The 24440-nt window shown below is 33.3% G+C and overlaps 2 protein-coding genes across 27 annotated transcripts in view; both read left to right on the top strand.

Moving 5' to 3' along the window:
• The window catches only part of GPHN (gephyrin), a 455320-nt gene that overhangs the window by 79729 nt on the left and 351151 nt on the right, over window positions 1–24440 (top strand). For all 26 annotated transcript variants that reach the window (XM_081049702.1, XM_081049721.1, XM_081049725.1 and 23 more), the window contains one exon: window positions 974–1052. In XM_081049702.1, coding sequence (XP_080905828.1) covers window positions 974–1052 — 79 coding nt within the window. Of the gene's footprint in view, window positions 1–973; window positions 1053–24440 lie in introns of those variants that run through there.
• On the top strand, window positions 10396–24293 carry LOC308498193 (large ribosomal subunit protein uL23-like). Its single transcript, XM_081049729.1, has one exon. It carries the CDS (start codon window positions 13328–13330, stop codon window positions 13796–13798), a length of 471 nt encoding a protein of 156 aa, XP_080905855.1. The 5' UTR covers window positions 10396–13327; the 3' UTR covers window positions 13799–24293.

The following is a 24440-nucleotide window of genomic DNA, read 5'->3' on the forward strand; positions in this document are numbered from 1 at the left end:
TAATAACCTCAATTCAATCATGATTTGAGTCACAGCTTTAGATATACCTAGTCTACCTCTAGTTTGAAATGTCTTAAGAGCAAGACCTGTTGTGTTGCCGGTATTTCTCTCTGGTGTGACTTTGTACTTATGAACTGTGAAGTGGGAGATTTTACTCTACCTTTTGGGTTTTGCCTCCTTTTACTCATCCCCCCCCACCCCTCAAGGTGGGATACTTTTGGTTGAGAGTAAATGTCTTGAGGGGAGACCTGTTTAAATGCTACACAGAAAGTGGTAGGCGCTGCCTGTTGTAGTCTGACTTTGACTCGATGAACACAACACTACAGAAAACATTTATCCTCTAGCCCAATCTCCCCCCCCCAACCCTCAGCAAATATCCCAAGGGGAAACTGTTTTGGGGCTTCCGTAAGATTCCAGTCTATCATAACTGCCCTTGAACCATCGAGAGCTATGCTTGTTTCTCTTTTGCTTGGTAGTGTCCCTCTTTTTCTTATTCTTAGCTTGTGTCTAAATGGCAGATCCTCCCAGAAATGAAAACAATCAAGAGTCTCAGCTTACCTAAGAAGAGATACCAACTTTTTTCTTAGTTTATCTATTTTGCTTCCATTGTTCTCTAATATCTTTAGAAATATGATTTTGGGGGATAATTTATCTTTTTCTTTTTTTAGTTGTTTTGACTGGCCACTATATGCTGGTAAATTAGTCTGTGAAAGTAAGAACAAAGTTTAGATCCACATGTTTAATCTTACAAATATATTGTATTTATATAAAGTCCATGTGCTTAGATTATTGGCTTGTTATTGAATATTAATATTTGTTGTTAAATCTGTCAGGCCCAGAAATTGATCAATATTAATGTTGGGAAAAACTATCCAGAGAGCCAAAATTAATTTCAGAATCTCTTTTGGTCAGCAGTAATTTAAATATGTACACAACAATTAATTTTCTTTTTCTTTTCCACTTTCCTGTTTAGTGAGTGATAGTTGCTTCAGGAATCTTGCAGAAGATCGCAGTGGAATAAATCTCAAAGACCTCGTACAAGATCCGTCTTTGTGAGTATTTGGTTTTTAGTACTAAGTATAATTTAAACCTTTATGGTTGGTGTGACTTTTTTCAAGAGTTATAACTGACAACTGATTTAGGTTGAACAATTTCTTCTCTAACAATTTGTGTTACATATAGTGAAACACATGGAATAGTTTAAGCAGAAGTGAAGTTATAGAAAACTTTTTAGACATAGACGAGATTTTCGAAGAAGGGATAGTGTTATGATTAATGATTGATTTTCAAGGAGTAGAGCTAATGACTGATGATACCTTGCCAGTGTGGCAGTAGATACTGAGCAGCGGAGATGAGTAATAGTTGCTTGGGAAAGTGAGATTGAATTTGTTCACATCAATTTTAAGCTTATTTTGAATAATTTATAATAATTATTTCTAAGTATAATTATAAATATAAAATAATTATTTGTAATAACTATATTGGAATATATTGAATATATTTCTAATGTTTTATATTAGAAAGCTGTATACAGCACAAAACTTTTGAAGAGTTTTATAGGTTCCAATTTTAATGTTCTTGCTCGTGAGTCAATCCCATTCTTTATCAGCATGTGCTTTACTATAATGTCACTTTCTAGTTCATGAATTAATTAATTTTTTGCAGTTGTATATTTACTGGAAATTATGTGTGCTATCTTCTATATGAACATACCCTCCCAGACAGGTCATCTTTTATTTAAAAAAAAAAAAGAAATCAAGACTAGTTAAGCCCGGTGCAACAGAGATAAGAAAATTGAGTGCTGGCAGGTGTTTTCTTTAATGATGCATAATGTATTCAGTAAAATTTATTTTAACAGGAGATCAGTCTTTCATATCACGTGTAATCTACACTACCACAACGTTTAGAAGTAATTTATTAAGAATATGAGGAATAAAAACCAAAAAAGTGTTGAACCCGAAAGTATTGGTTCCTTAATGATTTTCCATTCATTTAAAAAAGGCCAGTCACAAAACACAGAACACTGAAAATGACTGAATATTGGAAGTTTTATAATGTAAGGAATTCAGAAATGAGTTTCCAGAACCAGCGCTCTCAATTTTTTTTCTTAATCTCTTTTCCTCACTCAAAACGATTGTCTATATTCTTTTTCCATGATTTTTATTCCATTGAAGATTGACAGTTGTCCTTTTTGCCCTATAACAATTTAGTCAAGAATATAATTAATCTGGTGAATGTAAATATTTCTGGTTAATGAATATTGCATAACATTTATTTACATGAAGAGTTCTATTTTTCTTATGGATATGGGAGGAAAGTTTATAATTTCTTTGAAAGATTTCACCCATCTGAATAAATAAGTTAAATAATTCCATTATTGTATTATTTGTAAGGTGTATTTTTTGTACAATAGGACTATATATCTATTTAATGCAGTCTTTGAGGGGAAAATGTGCACATACGAACTTTAATGATATAAAAACTGTGGAGAATTATACATAATTAGTGGATTATAATAAGGAGCTATAGTGTTTTGAGATAACTTGTTACTTTTTTCTAGAATGTAGAATAATATTCATCATGCAATCTGTAACTAAATTATAAATTTAATCTTAGTAATCTTAGTAGTCTAAAAAAAATTCATGTCAGATCACTACTGCATTGGATGGACAAAATAATTTTGAGCCTTCTGTTTTAAAGCAGCCAGATACTATCTTAATTTAGCATCAGTCTCTTAATTTGGCATTAGTTTAGAATGTAAGAATTTAGTGAGAAAGAATTTGCTTTTGCCCTTGCCACTTGGATTTGGAAAGAAATGCCTAGTGCGAAAAAGACAGTGTACTGTCATAAGTTGTTATGATGGGCAATACTTTATTCTGAGTTACCATTTCATTCTGTCGCAGTATTAGTGCATACCGTATACATGTGTGAGGATTATTTTTTTTAAGTCAGCTACCTATTTTCTGTTTCAGACTCTTGACACAAGTTTTTACTATTTGTTCACTGATTCATGCACACTATATAGCTTTATATGGAGTTGAATTGTATGTTGGAAGTAACTCTTTTTCAAAAATCCCTTCCTTAAAAAAAATCAGTGACATTTGATGTGTACTCCATAGTAGTGTAAGGGTTGCTAAAGTTGCATATATGTTATTTTAATAAATATCCTAAATTAAAAAATTAGAATATTGGATGAATGCTTTATGTGTTAATATGCTTGGCAAATTTGTATTATGATTCACCTACGTGAGCTGCTGATGCTGAAAGGAGTTGATGTGTAAAGAAAAATGGAGTATTTCAATCACTAATGTTTATAGAAAGGAAGACAATAAACAGAAAGGGAAAAATAGGTAGCATATCTTAGTGAGATAAATGTGCAGGTACTGAACTTTTTTGGGCAAAGTACAGAAATAAAATTGAATGTGTGTGTGTGTGAATGAATGAATGAATGAAGTTTGAGGGGATTACTGCCTCAGAGCAGAATGAAAAGGCAGAACCCAAAGTGACTAGTTTATAGTATAAATCTGTGTCAAGTTACTGGAATAATGTGATAGGCCCTCTGTAATTTATCTAAATTGTGTATGGTACACACCGTAAGATTTTGCTTTCATTGTAGTAAAAGTAATTATTGGGCTTGAATGGGCTGAGTGAGCTATATTGTGTAAGCATGATGAAGGACAGATGCCATGGAAGAAAAGAAAGTTGTGACTCCCTAAGCAAGATGAACTTTCTCATCTTGCTAGGAACTTTGGATCTGTCGTTATAATGAGAGCAGACTGTGGCTTGTGGCAGGTTGAGGTGAAGGGGATACCTGAGGCGCTCTCTTTCTTTGGGTACTCTGAGAATAGTTTCTATCACAATCCTGTGGGTGTTGAGTTTAAAGCTAAGTAGGAACTTGACATTCACTTTTTGTTAATGAATGTACCTACGGGTTTGTTTGGATTAGTAATTTGCATGTATCTTAAATTCTGAAATAGATAATTTAACTCTTGTGGTAGCTTATCTTCTATTTACGATTATAAATATTTTAAGATTGATTTCCTCTGCTGTATGTATATTTTGACCATTTGAGTTGTGTTATAAGACCTCATGCTTTAGTGGTGGCCTTAGTGGCACATTGAAAAGTATAAAACTTAACTTCATGTTATCACCATATTAGAAACATATCTAATGTGATACATGATTTTCATGTATACAAGAACAAACTTATTTTTAGCATGGTATAATTAATTTTTGTTCTCTTTAAGTGGAGGAATATGTGCTACATAATTTTTAAAAATCATTTATGCTGTTTCTTTTGGAGAGATGACTATTAACATGCAAAAGAGGTACTGTGTATAATGTATTTTGTTATATTCAGTTATGGTCTTTTGAGTTAATTCTCAAATATGCTTCAAATCTCCATTGACTCTGTACTGAAGATGAAAGATAAAACATCTTACCATATTTATACTTTAGATTTCTTACTGATTATAAATTATTTAGCATAAATAATTATTTGAACACAAATTCATTTACAGAAATCATTGAAAGGTATTTAAGAATCAAAAGAGGAAAAATAACGCAAGAATGAAAAGGACTAACAGAAATTGAATGCCTGTACTATTTATTGTGTTGATACTGATTGTGTGTGTGTGGGTATAGGTAAGTTTGTCTAGTTTTATTTAATTTGAAAAAGCTCTTGAATATTTAGGACTATTCTAGATGTGTGTTATGTAAGTCAGTTAGAGGATGAATTGTTTAATTCGTAGAAGACTCGGCCATCTCTGAATACTAGAAATATGCATAATTCATAATGCAGGATATTAATATTCTCTATAGTCAAATAGGGAAAGTTTATATTTTTTAAATTTTGGCACAACATGACAAGTATGTCAGTCTATTGTTTTTCTGTATGGTACTCAGATAATATTTTCAGTTGTTTCAGTGATGTCAAGATTTGGAAAAAGGTATTACCAAGTTAAAACCTTTATAAAAATGGATGATTCAATAAAATTGAAGAACTCTTAATCCTAAACTTTGGATAAATAATATTGTGGATGAGGAACTATTTCTTCTTATCAATGTTCTTGGTATTTTTTAAAGTTGTAGTAAATAAACAGTAAAAAAATTTACCATCGTAACTACTTTTAAGTGTAAAGTTCAGTTATATTAAGTATACACACATTATTATGCAACCAGTCCCTAGAATTTTTTCATCTTGCAGAACTGCTACTCTATCCATTTAACAGTAACTCTCTACCCCCTCCCCTCAGCCTCTGGCAACCACTGTTCTGTTCTATGATTTTGACTGCGTTAGGAATCTCATAGAAGTGGAATGATACAGTATTTGTCTTTTTATGACTGGCTTATTTCACTTAGCATAACAGTTTCAAGGGAGTTTGTCCATGTTGTAGCATGTGTCAGAATTTCCTTCCTTTTTAAGGGTGGATAACATTCCATGTATATATATGTGTGTATATACATACATACATAACACACACATGCACACATACATACATATACACACATCATATTTTGTTTATCCATTAATGCATCAATCAGTGGACACTGGGTTGCTCATACCTTTTGGCTATTGTGAATAATGCTGCTATGAACATGGATGTGCAAATATCTGTTTGAAACCCTGCTTTCAATTCTTTTGCTTATATACCCAGAAGTGGAATTGCTTTATCATATGGTAATTCTATTTTTAATTTTTTGAAGAACTGTCATACTGTTTCCCCTAGTGGCTATACCATTTTATACTCCCGCCAACAATACACAAGGGTGCCAATTTCGTCACTTGCTTACTAATACTCATTATTTTCTGTTTTGTTTTTTTTCTTTTTTAAAAAATAGTAGCCATCCTAATGAGAATGAGGTGATATGTTCTTAGTATTTTTAATTGAACTTCACTTACTTCTTCACACCTTTAGTAATGATTTTGATGCAACTCATTTACAGAGTAAAAAAATTAAAAGGTATTGTCTGTGATTATTATGATACTTTGGTATATTGTGATGTAAACTGTAAAAGTACGTTATTCAGTAAAATAGAAACTCTTTTCAGTATCATTATGAAGATTATAAAGTACAAATAGATCCATAGTAATTTTGTAACAATAGCATTTTAATCAATTCATCTTTTTTATTTTGTATTACATTACTTGCTTTGCCTTACCACTGCTCTTGTACCTCATCTATAAAGGATTGCTTTTGGGTTAAAAAAAATGTTTTAATTAGAAGATGGTAGATTGAAATTGCAGCATAGTAATTAAAGAATAGCAACTTGCTGGTTGGAATAAATTTTGATATTATAGATCATTAGTGCTTGATAGCAGTATTTTATCTTTTAAGAACAAAGATAAAATTGGACAGAACAGTTGTATCTGATTATAAATTTCTTAGATATCAAAATTTTATTTATCTTTATGTACTGCTTTACAAGTTTTACCCTCTTTGGTGGAAACTATTCTTTTCATGGTTCTGAAACACAGCCTTATCCCTTTGAGTATATGTCTTCACACTATGGTTTGATTGAATGATATTTTGGTTCTTTGGATCATGGCATTAAATATGAAGGAAGGCAGGATTGCCTTCTGGAAAGCAATCATATCTAAATATAGCCTGTACTTATCTGCTGGTGTTAAGACAGGTTGCTATGGTGAATTGAATTTCTTAAAAATGCCAGTCAGCAGAGGATAAACAGTAGTGTTTGAAGTGGTTATTTTCCATAGAGCTGTACGTTCTTATACTGCATTTTCAGGTAGATAAATTTAGTTAATTTTTAATGGTCCATTTATCAAATTTCAATTTAGAGTATCTTTGAGACCTTTAATATTTATTGAACCAAAATAGACGAGTAGTTTATATTGTTATCTTTTGTTTTTCTGTAAATAAATTTTATTTGGTATGGAAATGCATTTTTCCATTGGCAGCATTTTAAACATTACTAATCATTCATTTTGCTCTGTTGCCAATAGTTCTGCTAAATCTGAGACAGCTACCTAAGCTATCTTGTTTGTAATAATATCTCTTAAGTTTTTATCATTTTTAATCAGGTTCCTTTTTAGCTTTCTGTTTATTGGTCTATAAAGTGTGTATTGGGACAATACAGCTTAATCTAGGCTGACATAGTGGTATTAAGGTACTATGTTCTATGTCAGAACTGCAGATCCAAAGACTTTAAATTTTACTTTGCTTTTGGAACTTTCCTCATTTCCATCATTCCATACATTCCTGAGATCATATGTATAATTCTTTTGAAGGTTCATTCCTTTTAGAATTTATTTAATGAGAAGCACTAGTAGATGGTCATCTTAAGTTCTTCAGCAGTTAGGTTTAACAGCCATTGTTCTTATAATCAAGAAACATATGATTGAAGATGGACAGTATCTGAATTATCCACCTGAGGCATATAAATGGCCAATCAAGTAGTAGAATTTTTTAATGAAATAAACATCATTTTAATTAGTTAATTCTTTCATTTCCAGGATACAGAAACCTAAGTCAAACTAGCTTAAAAAGCACAATGCAACTTGATTGGCTTATGTTACTAAGGACTGCTTCTCATGGAATAAAGAAAGAGCTTCAGAAACTAGCCCAAATGTAGGAACCACAAAGAATAGCATTAGGGAGTTTGTGCAACTGGGTTTGTTTCTCTCTGCCATCATCTTCTCTGGGCTGTCTTAGCTTTAGTCTCACTTATGGTGGTCAGACTTTCTCTGTGAAACCAGGAAAATGGCTGATAATTTACTCTAATTTCCTTCCTTCTAAGCCCATAGTCTCTCCACTTCCAACTCTAAAACATAAAATACCTTGGGAGAGTTCTGATTTTGTTAAACTGGTCATGTGCCAACATCTCAGCCAATCACTGTGGCCAGGGCCATAGGCTATATTAATTGATCATAGAACAGATTCCTATGGCCAGAATGATGGGAGACCCTAATTAAATAAGGGAGAAAGTAGTCCCAGAAAAAAAGTGATAAAGTTAAGAGACATCTACTGTACTGATTCTCAGTTGTTAATTTAAGGAAGAACTAATACATTGTCAAGAAGTGTTATTACTTTACCACAGAACATTTTGCTTGCCTGGGTATAGTATCTCAATTAGATCATTTAATTGTTATCTCCCTCTCTTTCTCTCTCTCTCTGTATCTATCTATCTATCTATCTATCTATCTATCTATCTATCTATCTATCTATCTATGTATCTAAATAATATAATACAATATAATATGATATATATATATAATATTATATTTTTTCCTCAATTTTTTTCAGGAGGAGGTGGAATAGAATTTTGTTTCCTTTGGTTTTGTTTTATGTTGGTATCTGAGGAGACTACAGAGACTAAAAGTGAGTGTAAAAGTAAGATTTAATACCTGCAAAAAGAGAAGCCTCAATGGAGGTTGAGTCCTGTTTATGAACTCCTCTATGGGTTTTTCAGTGGAAGATTGCTGGCTGTGGGTTGGGAAGACAATCAGACAATCAAATAGGCAGGTAAAGAAGTTTGGTAAGTATGCTAACCTAATGCGCGTCCTAAGAAACACCTGCTACGACTCAGCCCAAATTAGGAGGAAAATGACAAAGGAAAAGCTAGTTGACACCATTTGCTTCTTTTCCAGATGTTTTGAGAGTTTAAAAATTCTAAAATACTGTTTTTGACAGATTATGGAGAATTAGAATATCTCTACCCAGCTGGGAAAATTTCCATAATACTAGACTATTTGTTGGGCAGCAGTTTCAAGGAAGCAAGCCCTTCCTGCTCCTTCTTTCTACTCTTACCTAGACAGTGTAGTAAATGATAACTTCTTTTTTTTTTTCAACTTTTGTTGATTTTCGGTGTGTTTTTCCAGGACCCATCAGCTTCAAGTCAAGTAGTTTCAATCTAGTTGTGGAGGGCGCAGCTCACAGTGGCCCATGTGGGGATCGAACCGACAACTTTGTTGTTAAGAGCACCAGGCTCTAAGCAACTGAGCTAACTGCCCCCCCCCTACTTTTTTTGCCTTCTGAAATAAATACAAGTTAAGTTTAGAAGGAAGCCTAATTTTCAAATTTAGTGTAATCCATTTAGGAAAGAAGGCTGGTTGAGCGTGTTTTTTTCCCCCTTCTGGATCTATGATCTCCCATGTACTTATCTCCCATGTACTTATCTAAGCATCTATCATAGCTTTTACCTATATTATATTATATTATATTATATTATATTATATTATATTATCATTGTGCACTGTCTATATTTTTTTATGGAATATAATCTCCTTAAGGGCAGAGATTGTGTTCATTTTTAATGTTATATCACTACCACACACCATAATATTTTAATACATAGGACGTTCACCAGAAATATTCCTTTAATAGATGGATGAAGGTACAAAATCTGATTTAGTGACTGAATGAATGGGAAATGGAGAGTAAGAGAGTAATAGACTCTCTCTCTCTCTCATATATACACATATATGTATGTGTATATATATACATACACATACACATTGGCAAAACCTGCCTTTTACCCAGTCTTTACACAGTTCTGATTCTAACATTCAGCCCTTGTTGGTGTTCAATGCAAAAATTTACTCTCTGGTGACCCAATAGCTATATTTAAACTTTGATCAACACTGGTTTCCTCTGCAGCCTCAGCATCTTTGTAAGTGTTTAGGAGATAATAAGAGCCCTAACTCCAGGAGCAAAAGGAAATGATGGCCTCACTAATCCCCATGGTTTTGATTTATAGGTACTTGCTGCTCACAATACTGAGAACAGATATAGCCAAGAAAGGATTCCATTCTTTGCTAATGAAAGCAAGGAAGATCCCTGAAAGCATTTTCAAATTTGAGTGTATTTTCTGAACAGTTCACTTTTGAGAGAAACTTTCATAGCATAATTTTGGTAGAGAAAAGAATTTTTTGAATAATTCAGTCCAAAATTAACTTGCTTCTAAAAAGGCAATAATTTTAAAAGTAAGCTAAGAAGATGACTCTTTTCTTTTTCTTTCTCTTCCTTCCTTCCTTGCTTCCTTCCTTCCTTCCTTGCTTCCTTCCTTTTTTCTTTCTTTCTTTTTTCCTTTTTTGTAAAGTTCTATCTTATCTCTTCCTCTTATAAATAACTAAGAGCATAGTCAGTATGGAAAAATATGAGTTGCAAGGTATGGGATGAGGTCACATTTGTATTCTGGTCAGAATTCACTTAGCTGCCTGGCACTGAGTATAAATTCTTACAATTTAGTTAGGTTTGAGGCAACATAATATTAAGTCTTGACATAGTTTTAGTACAAATAGATGAGATTCAATTAGGTTTAAGACATTCTTTTTTTCTCTATATTAGTAGATACTTCCTCTGTGCCCCCAATCTCCCTCTTCTAGGCAACCATTCATCTACTCATTGTCTCTATATATTTGCCTATGTTGGATATTTTGCATAAATAAAGTCATTCAAAATTATGTTATTTTGTGACTACTTTCACTGACCATAGTATTTTCAAAGTTTGTCTATGTTATAGCATACAAGCATATCAGTACTTTATTTTCTTTTTATTGCCAAATAATATTCCATTGTATGGATAGACCATTTGATGAATGTTTATCCATTCATCAGTTAACAGGCATTTGTGTTGTCTGACTTTTTGTTATTATGAATAATGTGGCCTGGAACATTCTTGTAAAGTTTTTATATGGAAGTATGTTTTATTTTCTCTGTGATACATAGAAAGGAGTGGAGTGGTCACTTCATGTTTAGCGTTTTAAGGAAGTACCAAAATGTTTTCTGAAGTGGCTGATCCCTCTTCCCCCCTAACCCCCAATTTTTTATTGTGGTAAAAATACATAACATAAAATTCTTAATTTTTTAGTGTATATTTCTGTGGCATTAAGTACATTCATAGTGTCGTGCAGTTATCACCACCGCCATCTCCAGAATGTTTTCATCTTCCCCAAATGAAATTCTATACCCATTAAACAGTAACTCCCATTCTGTGCTCCTCTTCAATTTCCAGGAATTGCTCCTGGCAATGAGTATTCTACTTTCTGTCTCTATGAATTTGACTACTCCAGAAACCTTATATGGAATCATATGGTATTTGTTCTTTTGTGACTGGCTTATTTCACTTAGCACAATGTCTTCAAAGTTCATCCACGTTGTAGAATGTGTCAAACTTTTCTTTCTTTTTAGGGCTGAATAATACTCAATTGTATGCATATACCACACTTTTATCAGTTCATCTGTTGATGGACACTTGGGTTACTTACACATTTTAGCTATAATGAATAATGCTGCTATGGACATTGGCTTACAAATATCTCTTTGGGACTCTGCTTTCAATTATTTTGAATATATACTTAGAAGTAAAAATGCTGTATCGTATGGTAATTCTATGATTAAGTTTTTGGGGAACTACCATACTGTCTTCCACAGTGGCTGTAAACTTAAAGAAGTGTGTTTAACATTTTTTTGTAAGGCCAGTCCAGTGGCAATGAACTCCTTCAGCTTTTGCTTTTCTGGAAAACTCTCTTCCTCCTTCAATTCTGAATGTAATCTTTGCTGGGTAGAGTATTCTTGATTGGCAGTTTTTTTCTTTTAGCCCTTTGAGTATATTGTGCCACTCCCTCTGTTCTGCAAGGTTTCTACTTAAAAATCTGCTTATAGTTTTATGAAGTTCCTTTGTATATAACAAGTTATTTTTTGCTTGCTGTTTTTAAGATTTTCTCCTTGTCTTTAACTTTTGACAATTTAATTATAATGTGTCTTGGTGAAGGTCTCTTTGGAATCATCATATTTGGAACTCTTTGGCTTCCTGGTTTGGATGTTTTTATTTTCTTTCTCAAAGTTGGGAAGTTTTTGGCCATTATTTCTTTGAATAAGCTTTCTTCCCCTTTCCCTCTCTACACCTTCTCGGACCTCTATTATGCAAATATGGTACACTTGATGGTGTGCCATAAATCCCTTAAGCTATTTTTACTCTTTTTTATTCTTTTTTCTTTTTGCTCTCATTGGATGAATTCCATTGCCCAGTCTTCAAGTGCACTTGTCCTTTTTTCCACTTGATCTAGTTTGCTGTTGAACCCTTCTGTAGAATTTTTCAGTTCAGTTTGTATTCTTCAACTATACTCTGCTTAGTGTTTTCTTATATTTTCTAAATCTTTGTTGAACTTCTCACTTTGTTCATGCATTGTTCTCCTGACCTCAGTGAGCATCTTTGTAACCGTGATTTTGAACTCTTTGTTAGGTAAGTCACCTATCTCCTTTTTTTTTGGGGGGGGGTCTTTCTGGAGTTTTATCTTGTTCTTTTTTTTGGATGATATTCTTTTATGTCTTCACTTTTCTTGACTCTCTGTGTTGATTTCAATGCAATAGATAAAGTATCCACCTCTCCAAGTTTGATCGAGTGGTCTTGTGTAGGAGATGAACCTTTTCAATTAGGCCAGTGCAAGGTATTGGGTTTTTTTCAAACCTTTGTGATTGTCCAAGCTACCGTGTTTGCTTTTAGTGGCTTCTGTTAGTTGAGGGTGTCCTGAAACCATTTTGATATGTGTGGTGTGATTATTTCCTTGTTTACTCAATGTGTAGTATTCACTCAGCTACTTTCTGGATTTCTCAAGTATTGATGTAATAAAAATGCTTGTGCTCACACCATATTTTTCACATGGGCAAGTATAGGACTGCAAGAGGTATTGTGGAAAGTAGTTTGTGACTTACAGAATATGTAATCAAAATGCATTTTGAAGTATTAATGATAAGATCATAATTGAATTCTTTCCCAGAATTCCAGTTTTTCCTGTAGTTCATCTTAAAAAGTTCATAATGGTGATTCTCAAAATGCAACATTTTATTCAGTCTTAAGCCAGTTTTGCTCTGTTTACCATAATCTCCAGTAGTGTAATTTTGGACTCTGTTAAATCAGTTAGTGAACAGGGTTAAAGTTGCTATTAGGCTATCAGTAGTCTAAACATATAATTTATGATTTCTAACACCTTCATGTCAGAGAGATAAAGGATATTAAAACAAAATTAATTATATATGTTTTGAAATATTATTGAATAGTTTAGTGGTCACCAGAGGGTAAGGGGGGAGGAAGGTGGTCGGAGAGGGTAAACGGGATCAAATATATGGTGATGGAAGGAGAACTGACTCCCGGGTGGTGAACACACATGTGATATATAGATGATGTATTACAGAATTGTGTACTTGAAACCTATTTACTTGAAACCTATTTACTAACCATTGTCACCCCAATAAACTTTAATAAAAAAATACATGGAATTGAGGCATTAGACAAAAGAGAGAAATTGGATTTATATTGGTGAACCCATAAAACCAGTCTACTGAAAACTATTTCCCTTTTCACGAAGATGGCGCCGAAAGCGAAGAAGGAAGCCCCTGCCCCTCCCAAAGCCGAAGCCAAAGCGAAGGCTTTGAAGGCAAAGAAAGCCGTCCTAAAAGGCGTCCACAGCCACAAAAAAAAGAAGATCCGGACGTCACCCACCTTCCGAAGGCCCAAGACACTGCGGCTCCGGAGGCAGCCTAAATACCCCCGGAAGAGCGCTCCCAGGAGAAACAAGCTTGACCACTATGCTATCATCAAATTACCCCTAACTACCGAGTCGGCCATGAAGAAGATAGAAGACAACAATACACTTGTGTTCATTGTGGATGTCAAGGCCAACAAGCACCAGATCAAACAGGCTGTGAAGAAGCTCTATGACATTGACGTGGCCAAGGTCAACACCCTGATCAGGCCTGATGGAGAGAAGAAGGCATATGTTCGGCTGGCTCCTGACTACGATGCTTTGGATGTTGCCAACAAAATTGGGATCATCTAAACTGAGTCCAGCTGGCTAATTCTAAATACAAACGTTTTTCACTGTAAAAAAAAAAAAAAAAAAAAAAAAACTATTTTCAAAAATAAAACCATGTCTTAAAAAATAACAAATAAGCATATTTGTTAAATTATCTTAACATAATAAAAGGTGACAAAAGCAGAATAATAATTTATTTTATTTTATTTTACTTTATTTTATTGGGGAAGGGGAACAGGACTTCATTGGGGAACAGTGTGTACTTCCAGGACTTTTTTCCAAGTCAAGTTGTTGTCCTTTCAATCTTAGTTGTGGAGGGTGCAGCTCAGCTCCAGGTCCAGTTGCTGTTGCTAGTTGCAGGGGTCGGAGCCCACCATCCCTTGTGGGACTCAAGGAATTGAACTGGCAACCTTGTGGTTGAGAGCCCACTGGCCCATGTGGGAATCAAACCAGCAACTTTCGGAGTTAGGAGCATGGAGCTCCAACTGCCTGAGCCACTGGGCCAGCCCCAGAATAGTAATTTTTTGTACATATTCACCTGCTTTAAGCAGTTTTTTAGACATATCAATCAATAATATTGTGTCACCAATATTTTATTAAAAAGTGTAATTTTAAAATAGTATTCTTTAAATTTTTAAAATACATTGCCTATAGTCTTTTGCAGAAAAGTATTAAAGTGTTTAAATATTTTAGCCTAAGTACTTTCACAGTTGGTATCTTCTTTTTGTTCCAGCAGAATTCCTTCCTTTGACAAATATTTTTAGTTGATTAAACTCTTTAACTGATGTCTATGATTCTTAGTGAGGTGTTGCAAAATTATAGGCCTTCTCTATTTTATTTAGTTCTGTACAAAATATAAGTATATTAATTTCACTTGGAAATGGGAACTATGTCAAAAAGGCTTTGCTCACAGGTCAGGATATTATAAAGCACAACTATACAATTTCAAAATTAAATCTTGTATCTCGTATGAGCTTTTATTCTTTAAGTATTTAATTCCTCTTTTGCTTTTGAAAGAATGAATTTCAACATATTCCTCTTTGCAATCTTTGTTTTCAGTGATTGCAATTTACCAAAGATTTCAAAAGCTGAAGGTTTGGTGCTTCATTCATTGAGCCTTTGATTAAAGATTTCCAACTGATTTTGAAAACATGTTTCCAAGTGTGGATGATTCGTTTATAAAAGTGCTCAGTAATCTCATAGGGCACTTAAATTGGTTTACAAATTAGTTGTTAAAAGGCTTAAGCTATTTTGCCCTTTTTAGTTTAGAGACATCTCAAAGCTTCATAGTTTCCTTTAGAAAACAGTAAGCCAACAGACTAAGTTTACCCTTCTTACCTGTCCGTACACCTTTCTTCCTTGCCTTCCAACAATAGAGGGTAGTAAGATTAGAGAAAGACAAAAAAGAAATAAACCTGTAATGGTGTTCAATCTGTAAAGTTTTGGAAATATTTTGAGAGGGCATACAGTTAAGTGTAATGTTAAATTATTATATATCTGAAAATTCTGTCAGTATATTATCTCCTGCCTATAGTTTGCAAAAATTGAGCCACATTCAGAGGCAGTCATATAAACCTTTTCTTGGGCATTCATTTGTAAGAGAAAATAACTTCCTTTAACAGATGTTTTACATGTTTAATACTTTCGGTACGTAACAAAACTTGATCAGAGAATATAAAGAGGTTTAGATCTATAGCTGTAAGTTACTGTGTCAGGGAGGAAAACTTTTCTTGTACCCTCTTAATTTAATACTTGGGGACCTATGAATTAAACTGACAAGGACAGATTAGTAAGAGGAAAAAAGAACAGCTTTAATTATATATGTATGTACCCAGGTTCACAAAAAAAAAAAGAATTTGTGGGTTTTATACATCTTAATGGGGAAAGGGGAGTAGAAGAGCAGTTGGGAAACAAATGACTTTTTAGAAAGGGAGGAGAATGGTCATTTGTGGGATAACAAATGACTTTCTGGAGATTAACTGATCCTTAGGAGAATAAATGGCAGATATGATTGTTACGTGAGAAAGTGCAGTGAGCTGCCTCCTCCTCTGAGAATATTAGAGTTGCTCTCCAGGAGGGGATTTAGACAGTTGAGTTTTTTTTTTGAGCCTCTTTTGGGAGGCTCTCTTTTTAGGCAGACAAGTGGTTGCAGGGACTCAAATGCCCTCAGCTCACAATAATTTTTATGCCACAGAGGCATATTCTGGACCCCTTAAACTGAATCTGAGATTGCTAGATTTTCTTGAATTTCCCTGATCTTTATTATTCAGAAGAAAGCCAGAATATTACCATTTTATATTTTAAAATGATAAATAAGTGGGCCTAAATAGGTAGTTTTCATATTATACTTTGAGCCTGTTCTTACTGGTAAACTACTTGGTTTTTCTTTCAGTGGAATTTAGTAGGAAAGTCCCTTCACCAATACTTTATATTGAGAAAGCCTTCCTAATGATTTTAATAAAATATTAAACTTTTAAATTAATGGAAGTTGACTGTGTGAAGAACTCTTAATAATCCCTTATACACAGGATTGAAAATATAAAGTAATATATGAAATGGATTCAAACATACTAAAAAGAACAGAATACAATATTATAACATGTCATGAGACTATCACTTTAATATGCTTATTTTTTAACTAATTTGTCCAGAAGGATAATATATATGGTAAAGTTTTAATGGTAAAGTTTTTGTTATGGCCTTATGGTCTGAATTGTTTTCCTACAGATTTAGATTAATGAACGATTAGCAATTTTTTCTGGACAATGATTCTTTAAAAAATAAAACAACATGCACAAAAAATAAAATAATACTATAAAACAGGATTAGCACTCCCTACCAGATTGAAAGCACTCTGCGGGGAGGAACCTTATCTGTCATTGACTCAACCTGTTTCTGTACTGGGTGATAGCCCCTCACATTTAGTAATTTTTTTAATGAGGTGAGAATACCTAATTTCAAATCTTAGCCTTCTCATTTATGTGTATCAAAAAGAAGTACAGAGTATTCCAAAGGGAGAGTGTATCTCCTTTGACCAGAGGCTTTAGCTAGGAGAGAGTATTTGAGTTGTCATTATATAGAGATGAGCTAAATTACAGGAGCACAGTAGTGGCTATTAAAAAAAAGAAGAATAGAAATTATTTAGGGAATAATGAATGTCCATAGCATTGGGTATATAAAGGAAAGTAATGGGAAACTTTGTTGGAGGAAGAGACTTGGACGACAAAGGGAGGAAAATGTTTGAGCAGGAAGAGCATGTTTGGAGCTGTCATTAAAAGGACGATTAACCGACAGTAGTGTGCATGCAATAGATTGGTCAGAAAAGCCTGGAGAGTACTCCCATAAGTCACCCTGGTTTCTAAGTTATTCATATTTCAAAAGTTAGTTGATAACTATATTAAGTTGAAATACTAGAATTACTAATAAAATATATATATGCCAAATAGATTCCAGTTGTCAATCATTTAATAATTTGTTCCTCTTTGTTTATAAATCGCATAATGTGTTCAGGGTTTAGAATCGGAGAAATCTCTTTTTCCAAACACTTTAAGTATTATATGAGCTGTGTTAAAGTGGGTCTAGTCTTAGTTTGTGCATCATCACATTTCAGAAGCTGCTGGTTAGCCAGGTCGTGATATGTCATTTTCATATATATATGAACATAAAAATAGCACTATATGTATGAAATTTCTTTTTGACATACTTGACAAGTATTATTTCTCCATGTACGAGTATTTTATGCTCCTGCTATTTTATTTGATACTCTAAATATTTTATTTTCCTCCTTTATTTTATACTGATTTATTTTTTCTATAGTCACCATAATCAAATCTGCTCCCGTGCCCTCAATAGAGCATCTGTTGAGAGAATGAGTGATTTATGGTGGAATACTACCTGAGAAAAATAATTTACATAGGAGAGGACGTATAGTACAGAAGTAAGAGCTCAGATCCTAGCTTGACAACCTGTATGGAAATAGTATGTTTTCTTAACAGGACTCTTTAACCACTATGCCTCAGTTTCCACTCCTGTAAAATTGGAATAAAAATCTTATCTATCATATAGAATTATTGTAAAGTTTAAGTGAGGTAATGCAAATAAAAGCTCTTAGAACACATTCTGCCAAATAGAAAACACTTGATAGATGCTAATAATCAATCATTATTTTCATAATTTGGGTTTTTTAGATAATATGAGAAAGGGCTCTATATACTATAATAGAGTAGTTCTTCAATTTTATTGAGCAAATTTTATTGTACAAATGTTAATAATTTATTAAATTGTATATTCGTAGGTCATAACCGAGAAATTCTTATTTATTAAATAGACCTGTAACCCAGAAATTTGCATTTTTAAGAAGCATCACAGGTAAACCTGTTAAAGGACATGTTTTCAGAAATTTTCCTTGAGTTTCAGAAAATGTAACAGTTTCACTATTGTGGTAAAAATGGATGCATTGGATATTTAGTTGCCATATAAATTGTATAACTTTGGAAAGAAAATTTGCATTTAAGAGTTATAAAAATGTTTTATGATTTAATTTAATAATTCTATTTTTGATCCTGTTTCCTAAGGACATAATCCAAAAAGTTATATTAATTTATCATTTATTTCTAAAATCTAAAATATCAGATATGGCAATATCTAAATATAGGTTACTGTCTAAATAATTGTTTATCTGCTTAATGGATCATTACCTTACCACTAAAGTGTATAACTGAATATTATAATATCATGGCAAAATAGATAGAAAAATAAAAAGCATAGTTTATATTTTATGTACACTACATTTGCATTGTGTAAAAATATAAATAGGCAAGTGAAGAAAAAAACGAAAGGATTATGTTCAAATTTACTTTTTAAATTTTATTAAATTTATTGGACGTTGGTCAATAAAATTATGTAGCTTTCAAGTATACCATTATGTAATACATCATCTACATATTGCATTGTGTGTTCACAACTCCAAGGTAAAATTTCCTTCTGTACCACACATATGACCCCCTTTACCCTCTTCTACCTCCCCCCTAACTCCACACCCCACTGGTAAACACCATACTGTTTGCTTCTGTGAGTTTTTGTTTGTCTTGTGTGTCTGTTTGTTGCTTTCACTTTTATATCCCATGAAATCATGTTTATTGACTTTTTCCATCTGACTTATTTTACTTAGTGTGATATTCTCAAGATCCATCTATGTTGTCGCAATTGACACTATTTCATCTTTTCTTATGGCTGAGTAGTATTCCACTCTATATACATGGGTGTGACAATTAAGTTTGTGAACTTTTTGCAATGATGTTGCTAACCTTTTTTGATATCAGAGGGATTATTCATTATGAATTTGTAATAACTGGACAAACAGTTAACCAAGTTTGCTATTTGGAAGTGCTGAAATGGCTATGTGAAAAAGTTGGACGACCTGAAATTTTTGCTGACAATTCATGTCTCTTGCATTACAACAATGCACCAGCTCACGTGGCACTGTCTGTGAGGGAGTTTTTAGCCAGTAAACAAATGACTGTATTGGAACACCCCCCCATAATCACGTGATCTGGCCCCTAGTGACTTCTTTCTTTACCTGAAGATAAAGGAAATATTGAAAGGAAGACATTTTGATGACATTCAAGACATCAAGGGTAATACGATGACAGCTCTGATGACCATTACAGAAAAAGAGTTCCAAAATTGCTTTGAAGGGTGGACTAGGTGCTGGCGTCGGTGCACAGCTTTTCTAGCAGAATGTGACTGTAGTGATATTCAGCAATGAGGTATGTAGCACTTTTTCTAGGATGAGTTCATGAACTTAATTGTCTGACATCATATATACCACATCTTCTTTATCCGATCATCAGTTGAAAGACACCTCAACTGTTTCCATGTTTTGGCCACCATGAATCATCCTGCAGTGAACATGAAGACACATATATCTTTATGAATAAATCCTTTCAAGCTTTTCAGGTAGATACCCACAAAAGGGATTGCTGGGTAATTTGGTAACTATACTTAATTTTTTGAGGTACCTCCCTACTGTTTTCCATAGTGGTTGTATCAATTTACATTTCCATCAGCAGTGTATGAGGGTTCCCTTTTCTCCACAGCCTCTCCAACACTTGTTATTTGTCTTGTTGATGATAGCCATTCTAACTGGTGTGAAGTGGTATCTCATTGTGGTTTTTATTTGCATTTCTCTGATGATTAGTGATGTTGAGCATTTTTTCATATGTCTGTTGGCCATTTGTATGTCTTCTCTGGTGAAATGTCTATTCAGGTCCTCTGTCCATTTTTTAATTGGATTGTGTTTTTGTTGTTGAGTTGTATGAATTCCTTATATATTTTGGGTATTAGCCTCTAATTGGAGGCATTCTTTGCAAAAATCTTCTCCCATTTGTTCGCTTGCCTATTTATTTTGTCGATGGTTTCTTTTGCTGTGCAGAAGCTTTTTAGTTTGATATAGCCCTATTCATTTATTTTTGCTTTTACTTCCCTTGCCTTTGAGGTCAAATTTATAAAATGCTCTTTGAATCCAAGGTCCATAAGTTTAGTGCCTATGTTTTCTGCTATGCAGTTTATTGTTTCAGGTCTTATGTTTAGCTTTTTGATCCATTTTGAGTTAATTTTGGTACATGGTGATAGATAACAGTCTAGTTTCACTTTTGTACACGTGGCTTTCCAGTTTTCCCAGCACCATTTGTTGAAGATACTGTCTTTTCTCCATTTGTGTTTTTGGCTTCGAAAATTATCTGTCCATATTTATGTGGAATACTATTCTGCCATAAGAAAATGAAATAGTGCCATTTGCGACAACATGGATGAATCCTAAGATTATTATGCTAAGTGAAATAAGTCAGACAGAAAAAGTCAAGAACCATATGATTTCACTGATATGTGGGATATAAAACTGAAAACAACAAAGGAATGACAAACAAATGAAGAAACAAAAACTCATAGACACAGACAGTAGTTTAGTGGTTACCAGAGGGTAAAGGGAGAGCGAGGTGGTAGATGAGGGTAAAAGGGATCAAATATATGGTGATGGAAGGAGAACTGACTGGGTGGTGAACACACAATGTGATATATAAATGATGTATTACATAATTGTACACATGAAACCTGTGTATCTTTACTAACATTTGTCATCCCAATACACTTTTATTTAAAATAATAATAAAATAAAATAAGAAAAAGTTCCAGCTGTGTTGTTTTTGCTTTGAGTGATCAATTAATTGATTAATTTACTTAATTTTTATACTTCTCTCAACACTGCCCTCTTTCAAGTTGAGAAAGTGACAGCAGGTCCAGGCTATTGATATTAACTGAAAGCTTCTATATCCATGAATTTCCAATGAAAGATCATATATTTACTATGATTGTATTGGCTGGCTTAGGTAATATACCTAAAATAATCCCTTCTACAAGGATTTGTAATGTGATGATTGGTTTAACCTATTCATTCTTCAGTATTGAAGTTGGAAGTCCAAGATCAGGTTGCCACCATATGAGAACACAACAGGAAGGTGACCAGACAAACCAGTTTGGGAGCTTTCACCAGAACCCACTATTTTGGTCCCCTAATCTCAGACTTCCAGTCTTCAGAACTGTGAGAAAACCAAATTTTGTTGTTTAAGCCACCTAATCTATATTGTATTTTGTCATGGCAGCAAGTTTAAATATTGTATTACAACTGTCAAGGTTAAGGTGTATGTTGTTTCTTTCCTGGGTCTTGATTTAGTTGAGTATTTAATTGTAATCTTTTCTCCTCACAATCCTTGTTTTCACTGGAAAACAATGCGCTTCATATTCTGGCAGTATATCCTTATATATAATGTTTTTAAGTGTGGAAAGGACAGATAGTTTTAATTGTCCCATTCATTTTTACTTCCTTTTTTTTTGGTAAATATAGAATATTGAATCCAGTTTTTCAAGTTAAACTAAAATTTTGCTTCAGGTTCTTTAAAAGAAAATATTTCAGTTTTTAATGTTTGGTATAGATGCACTCACAAGTTGGTTACGCCATTCATACATGGTACTGAATAGGTCAATAAAGTCCTCTCACAACTTATGATCAGAATTGTTACTATACCTTGACATTTATAATGTGCCATGATGATAAATCTGGTCATGATGATAAATCTGGTCGTAGTGATTACTGTTATTATCGTCAACACTAAATCAGTTTCTTCTGAGTTATAGGATCAAAAGAGATGAAATAAAGCCAAATACTATTACAACTGAAAGACATACAAGAAACAGCTACTGCTAAAGCTTTTTAAAATTAGAAAGCATAAATTATCAAATAGTGCTACAAAGTAAACGCTTCTTTGGAAGACAAATCAAGTAAGCCTATTTACTCTGTTAAATTAATTAAAATACTCTCTTCTTAAACATGTACTATAGTACTTCCTTTTTAGCTTCATTCCAGAAAAATGTAGAATAATTAACACTCCAGCCTCTCAGGATGGTGTCTGTCAGTAGAAACATAACAGCAGAAGAAGTATTTTGAAATTCATAAAAGGCAAAAACTTAATTAAATTCACAGAAAGTTCTAATTAGAAGATGATGGTGTTATAAAATGAGTTCTGATGAAGATCTAGTATATTTTTTACTGTCAGCGATGAACAAAGCAACCCAGTAGTTAATCCTTTTTTATGTTTTTCTATATTTAATTGCACTTGCTGGGCAGTCCTCTTGCAGAGATAATTATGGAATCCTTTAATTATTGTTTGGCTGGAGAATGGATAGACTGCTGTTTGATAATATGTTTTTATGTTATTACTGTTTGCACTTGTACAGCATTTCCTCTTATGAGGTCAGATATTTCATAAAAGTTAGTCAAAAAATCCCTCTGAACACCAGAGAAATGCATATTGCTAAGAGAAATGAAGAATACAATAACTGAAATAAAGAATATATTTTGGGGGTATCAATAGTAGATTAGATGAAGTAGAGGATGGAATCAGCAATTTGGAAGATAAGGTAGCAGAAAGCATCCAAGCAGAACAGGAAAAAGAAAAAAAAAAAGAGTCCCAAAATATGAGGATAGATTAAGGGGTGAGAAAATCCTTACTTGCTCACAAACTATGAGAAACTATTGATCTACCTGTTAAAAATATATGAACACATATCTGTTTTGCGTATAGAAAGTTGTAATCTCATCTTAAAAACTAAAACAAGTTGGTGATACAAATTCATGGTGATGCAAATCTGAAAGTAATTGGCTGGGGGAGAGGAAGTCTACTGGAAAGGGTAAACAAATGTGACTACATAAAACTAAAAAGTTTTTTCACAGCAAAGGAAACCAACAAAACAAAAATAAATCCTACTGAATGGGAGAAAATATTTGCCAATGATACATCTAATAAGGGGTTAACACCCAAAATTTATAAAAAACTCATACAACTTAACATCAAAAAAACAAACAATTAAAAAAATATGCAGAGGACCTGCATAGACATTTCTCCAGAGGACATACAAATGGCCAAGAGACATATGAAAAGGTGCTCAATGTCACTAATCATCAGAGAATTGCAAATAAAAACCACATTGAGATACCACCTCACTCCTATCATAATGGCAATCATCAATAAATCAACAAACAACAAGTGCTGGTGAGGATGTGGAGAAAAGGGAACCCTCATGTACTGTTGATGGGATTGCATTCTGCAGCCTCTGTGGAAAACAGTATGGAGGTTCCTCAAAAAATTAAAAGTCAAACTACCTTATGACCCAGGAATTCCACTTCTGGGTATTTATCCAAAGAAATCCAAAACACTAATTCGAAAAAATATATGCACCTCTATATTTACTGCAGCGTTATTCACAATAGTCAAGATATGGAAACAATCAAAATGCCCATCAATAAGAGTATTGGATGAAGAAATTGTGGTACATTTATACAATGGAGTATTACTTGGCTATAAAAAGGAATGAAATCTTACCAGTTACAACAACATGGATGGACCTAGAGGGTATTCTGCTAAATGAAATCAATCAGACTGAGAAAGACAAATACCATATTATCTCACTTATATGTGGAATCTAAAGTAAACAGAAGAAATGAACAAACAAAACGGAAATAGACTCATAGATACCGAGAACAAACTGATGGTTGCTAGATGGGAGGGGAGTTGGAGAGATGGGTGAGAAAGGTGAAGGGATTAGGAAGTACAAATTGGTAGTCACAAAATAGTCTCGGGATGTGAAATACAGTATGAGGAATATAAAATATGATGTAAAAACTATATATGGTGTCAGATGGTCACTAGACTTATTGGGGAGATCACTTCATAAATTATATAAATGCCTAACCACTGTGCTGTGCACCTGAAACTATAGTAATATAAAATAATATTGAATGTCAACTATAATTAAAAATATAAATTCATGGGATGTAAAATACAGCATAGGGAATATAGTCAATGGTACTGTAATAGCTATGTACAATGTCAGAAGGGTAGTAGACTTGTTGGGGTTATCACTTTGTGAGATATGTAAATGTCTAATTATGATGTTTTGTACACCTGAAACTAATAACAATAATAAAAACGAAAAATAAAATAAAATGTTATTCTAACAAAAAATAGTCATAAATAGTTTTTAAAAATGAACATCAGAAATAGTTTTTAATCTGTAAAAAAGAGATTCATTTTAGCTAAGTTTTACTAAATAG

Source organism: Rhinolophus hipposideros, assembly GCF_964194185.1.
Source record: "Rhinolophus hipposideros genome assembly, chromosome: 5".
NCBI classification, from domain to species: domain Eukaryota; kingdom Metazoa; phylum Chordata; class Mammalia; order Chiroptera; family Rhinolophidae; genus Rhinolophus; species Rhinolophus hipposideros.

Excerpts from the sequence above, each read along its gene's own strand:
- LOC308498193 (XM_081049729.1), top strand. The coding sequence starts at position 13,328 with ATGGCGCCGAAAGCGAAGAAGGAAGCCCCTGCCCCTCCCAAAGCCGAA.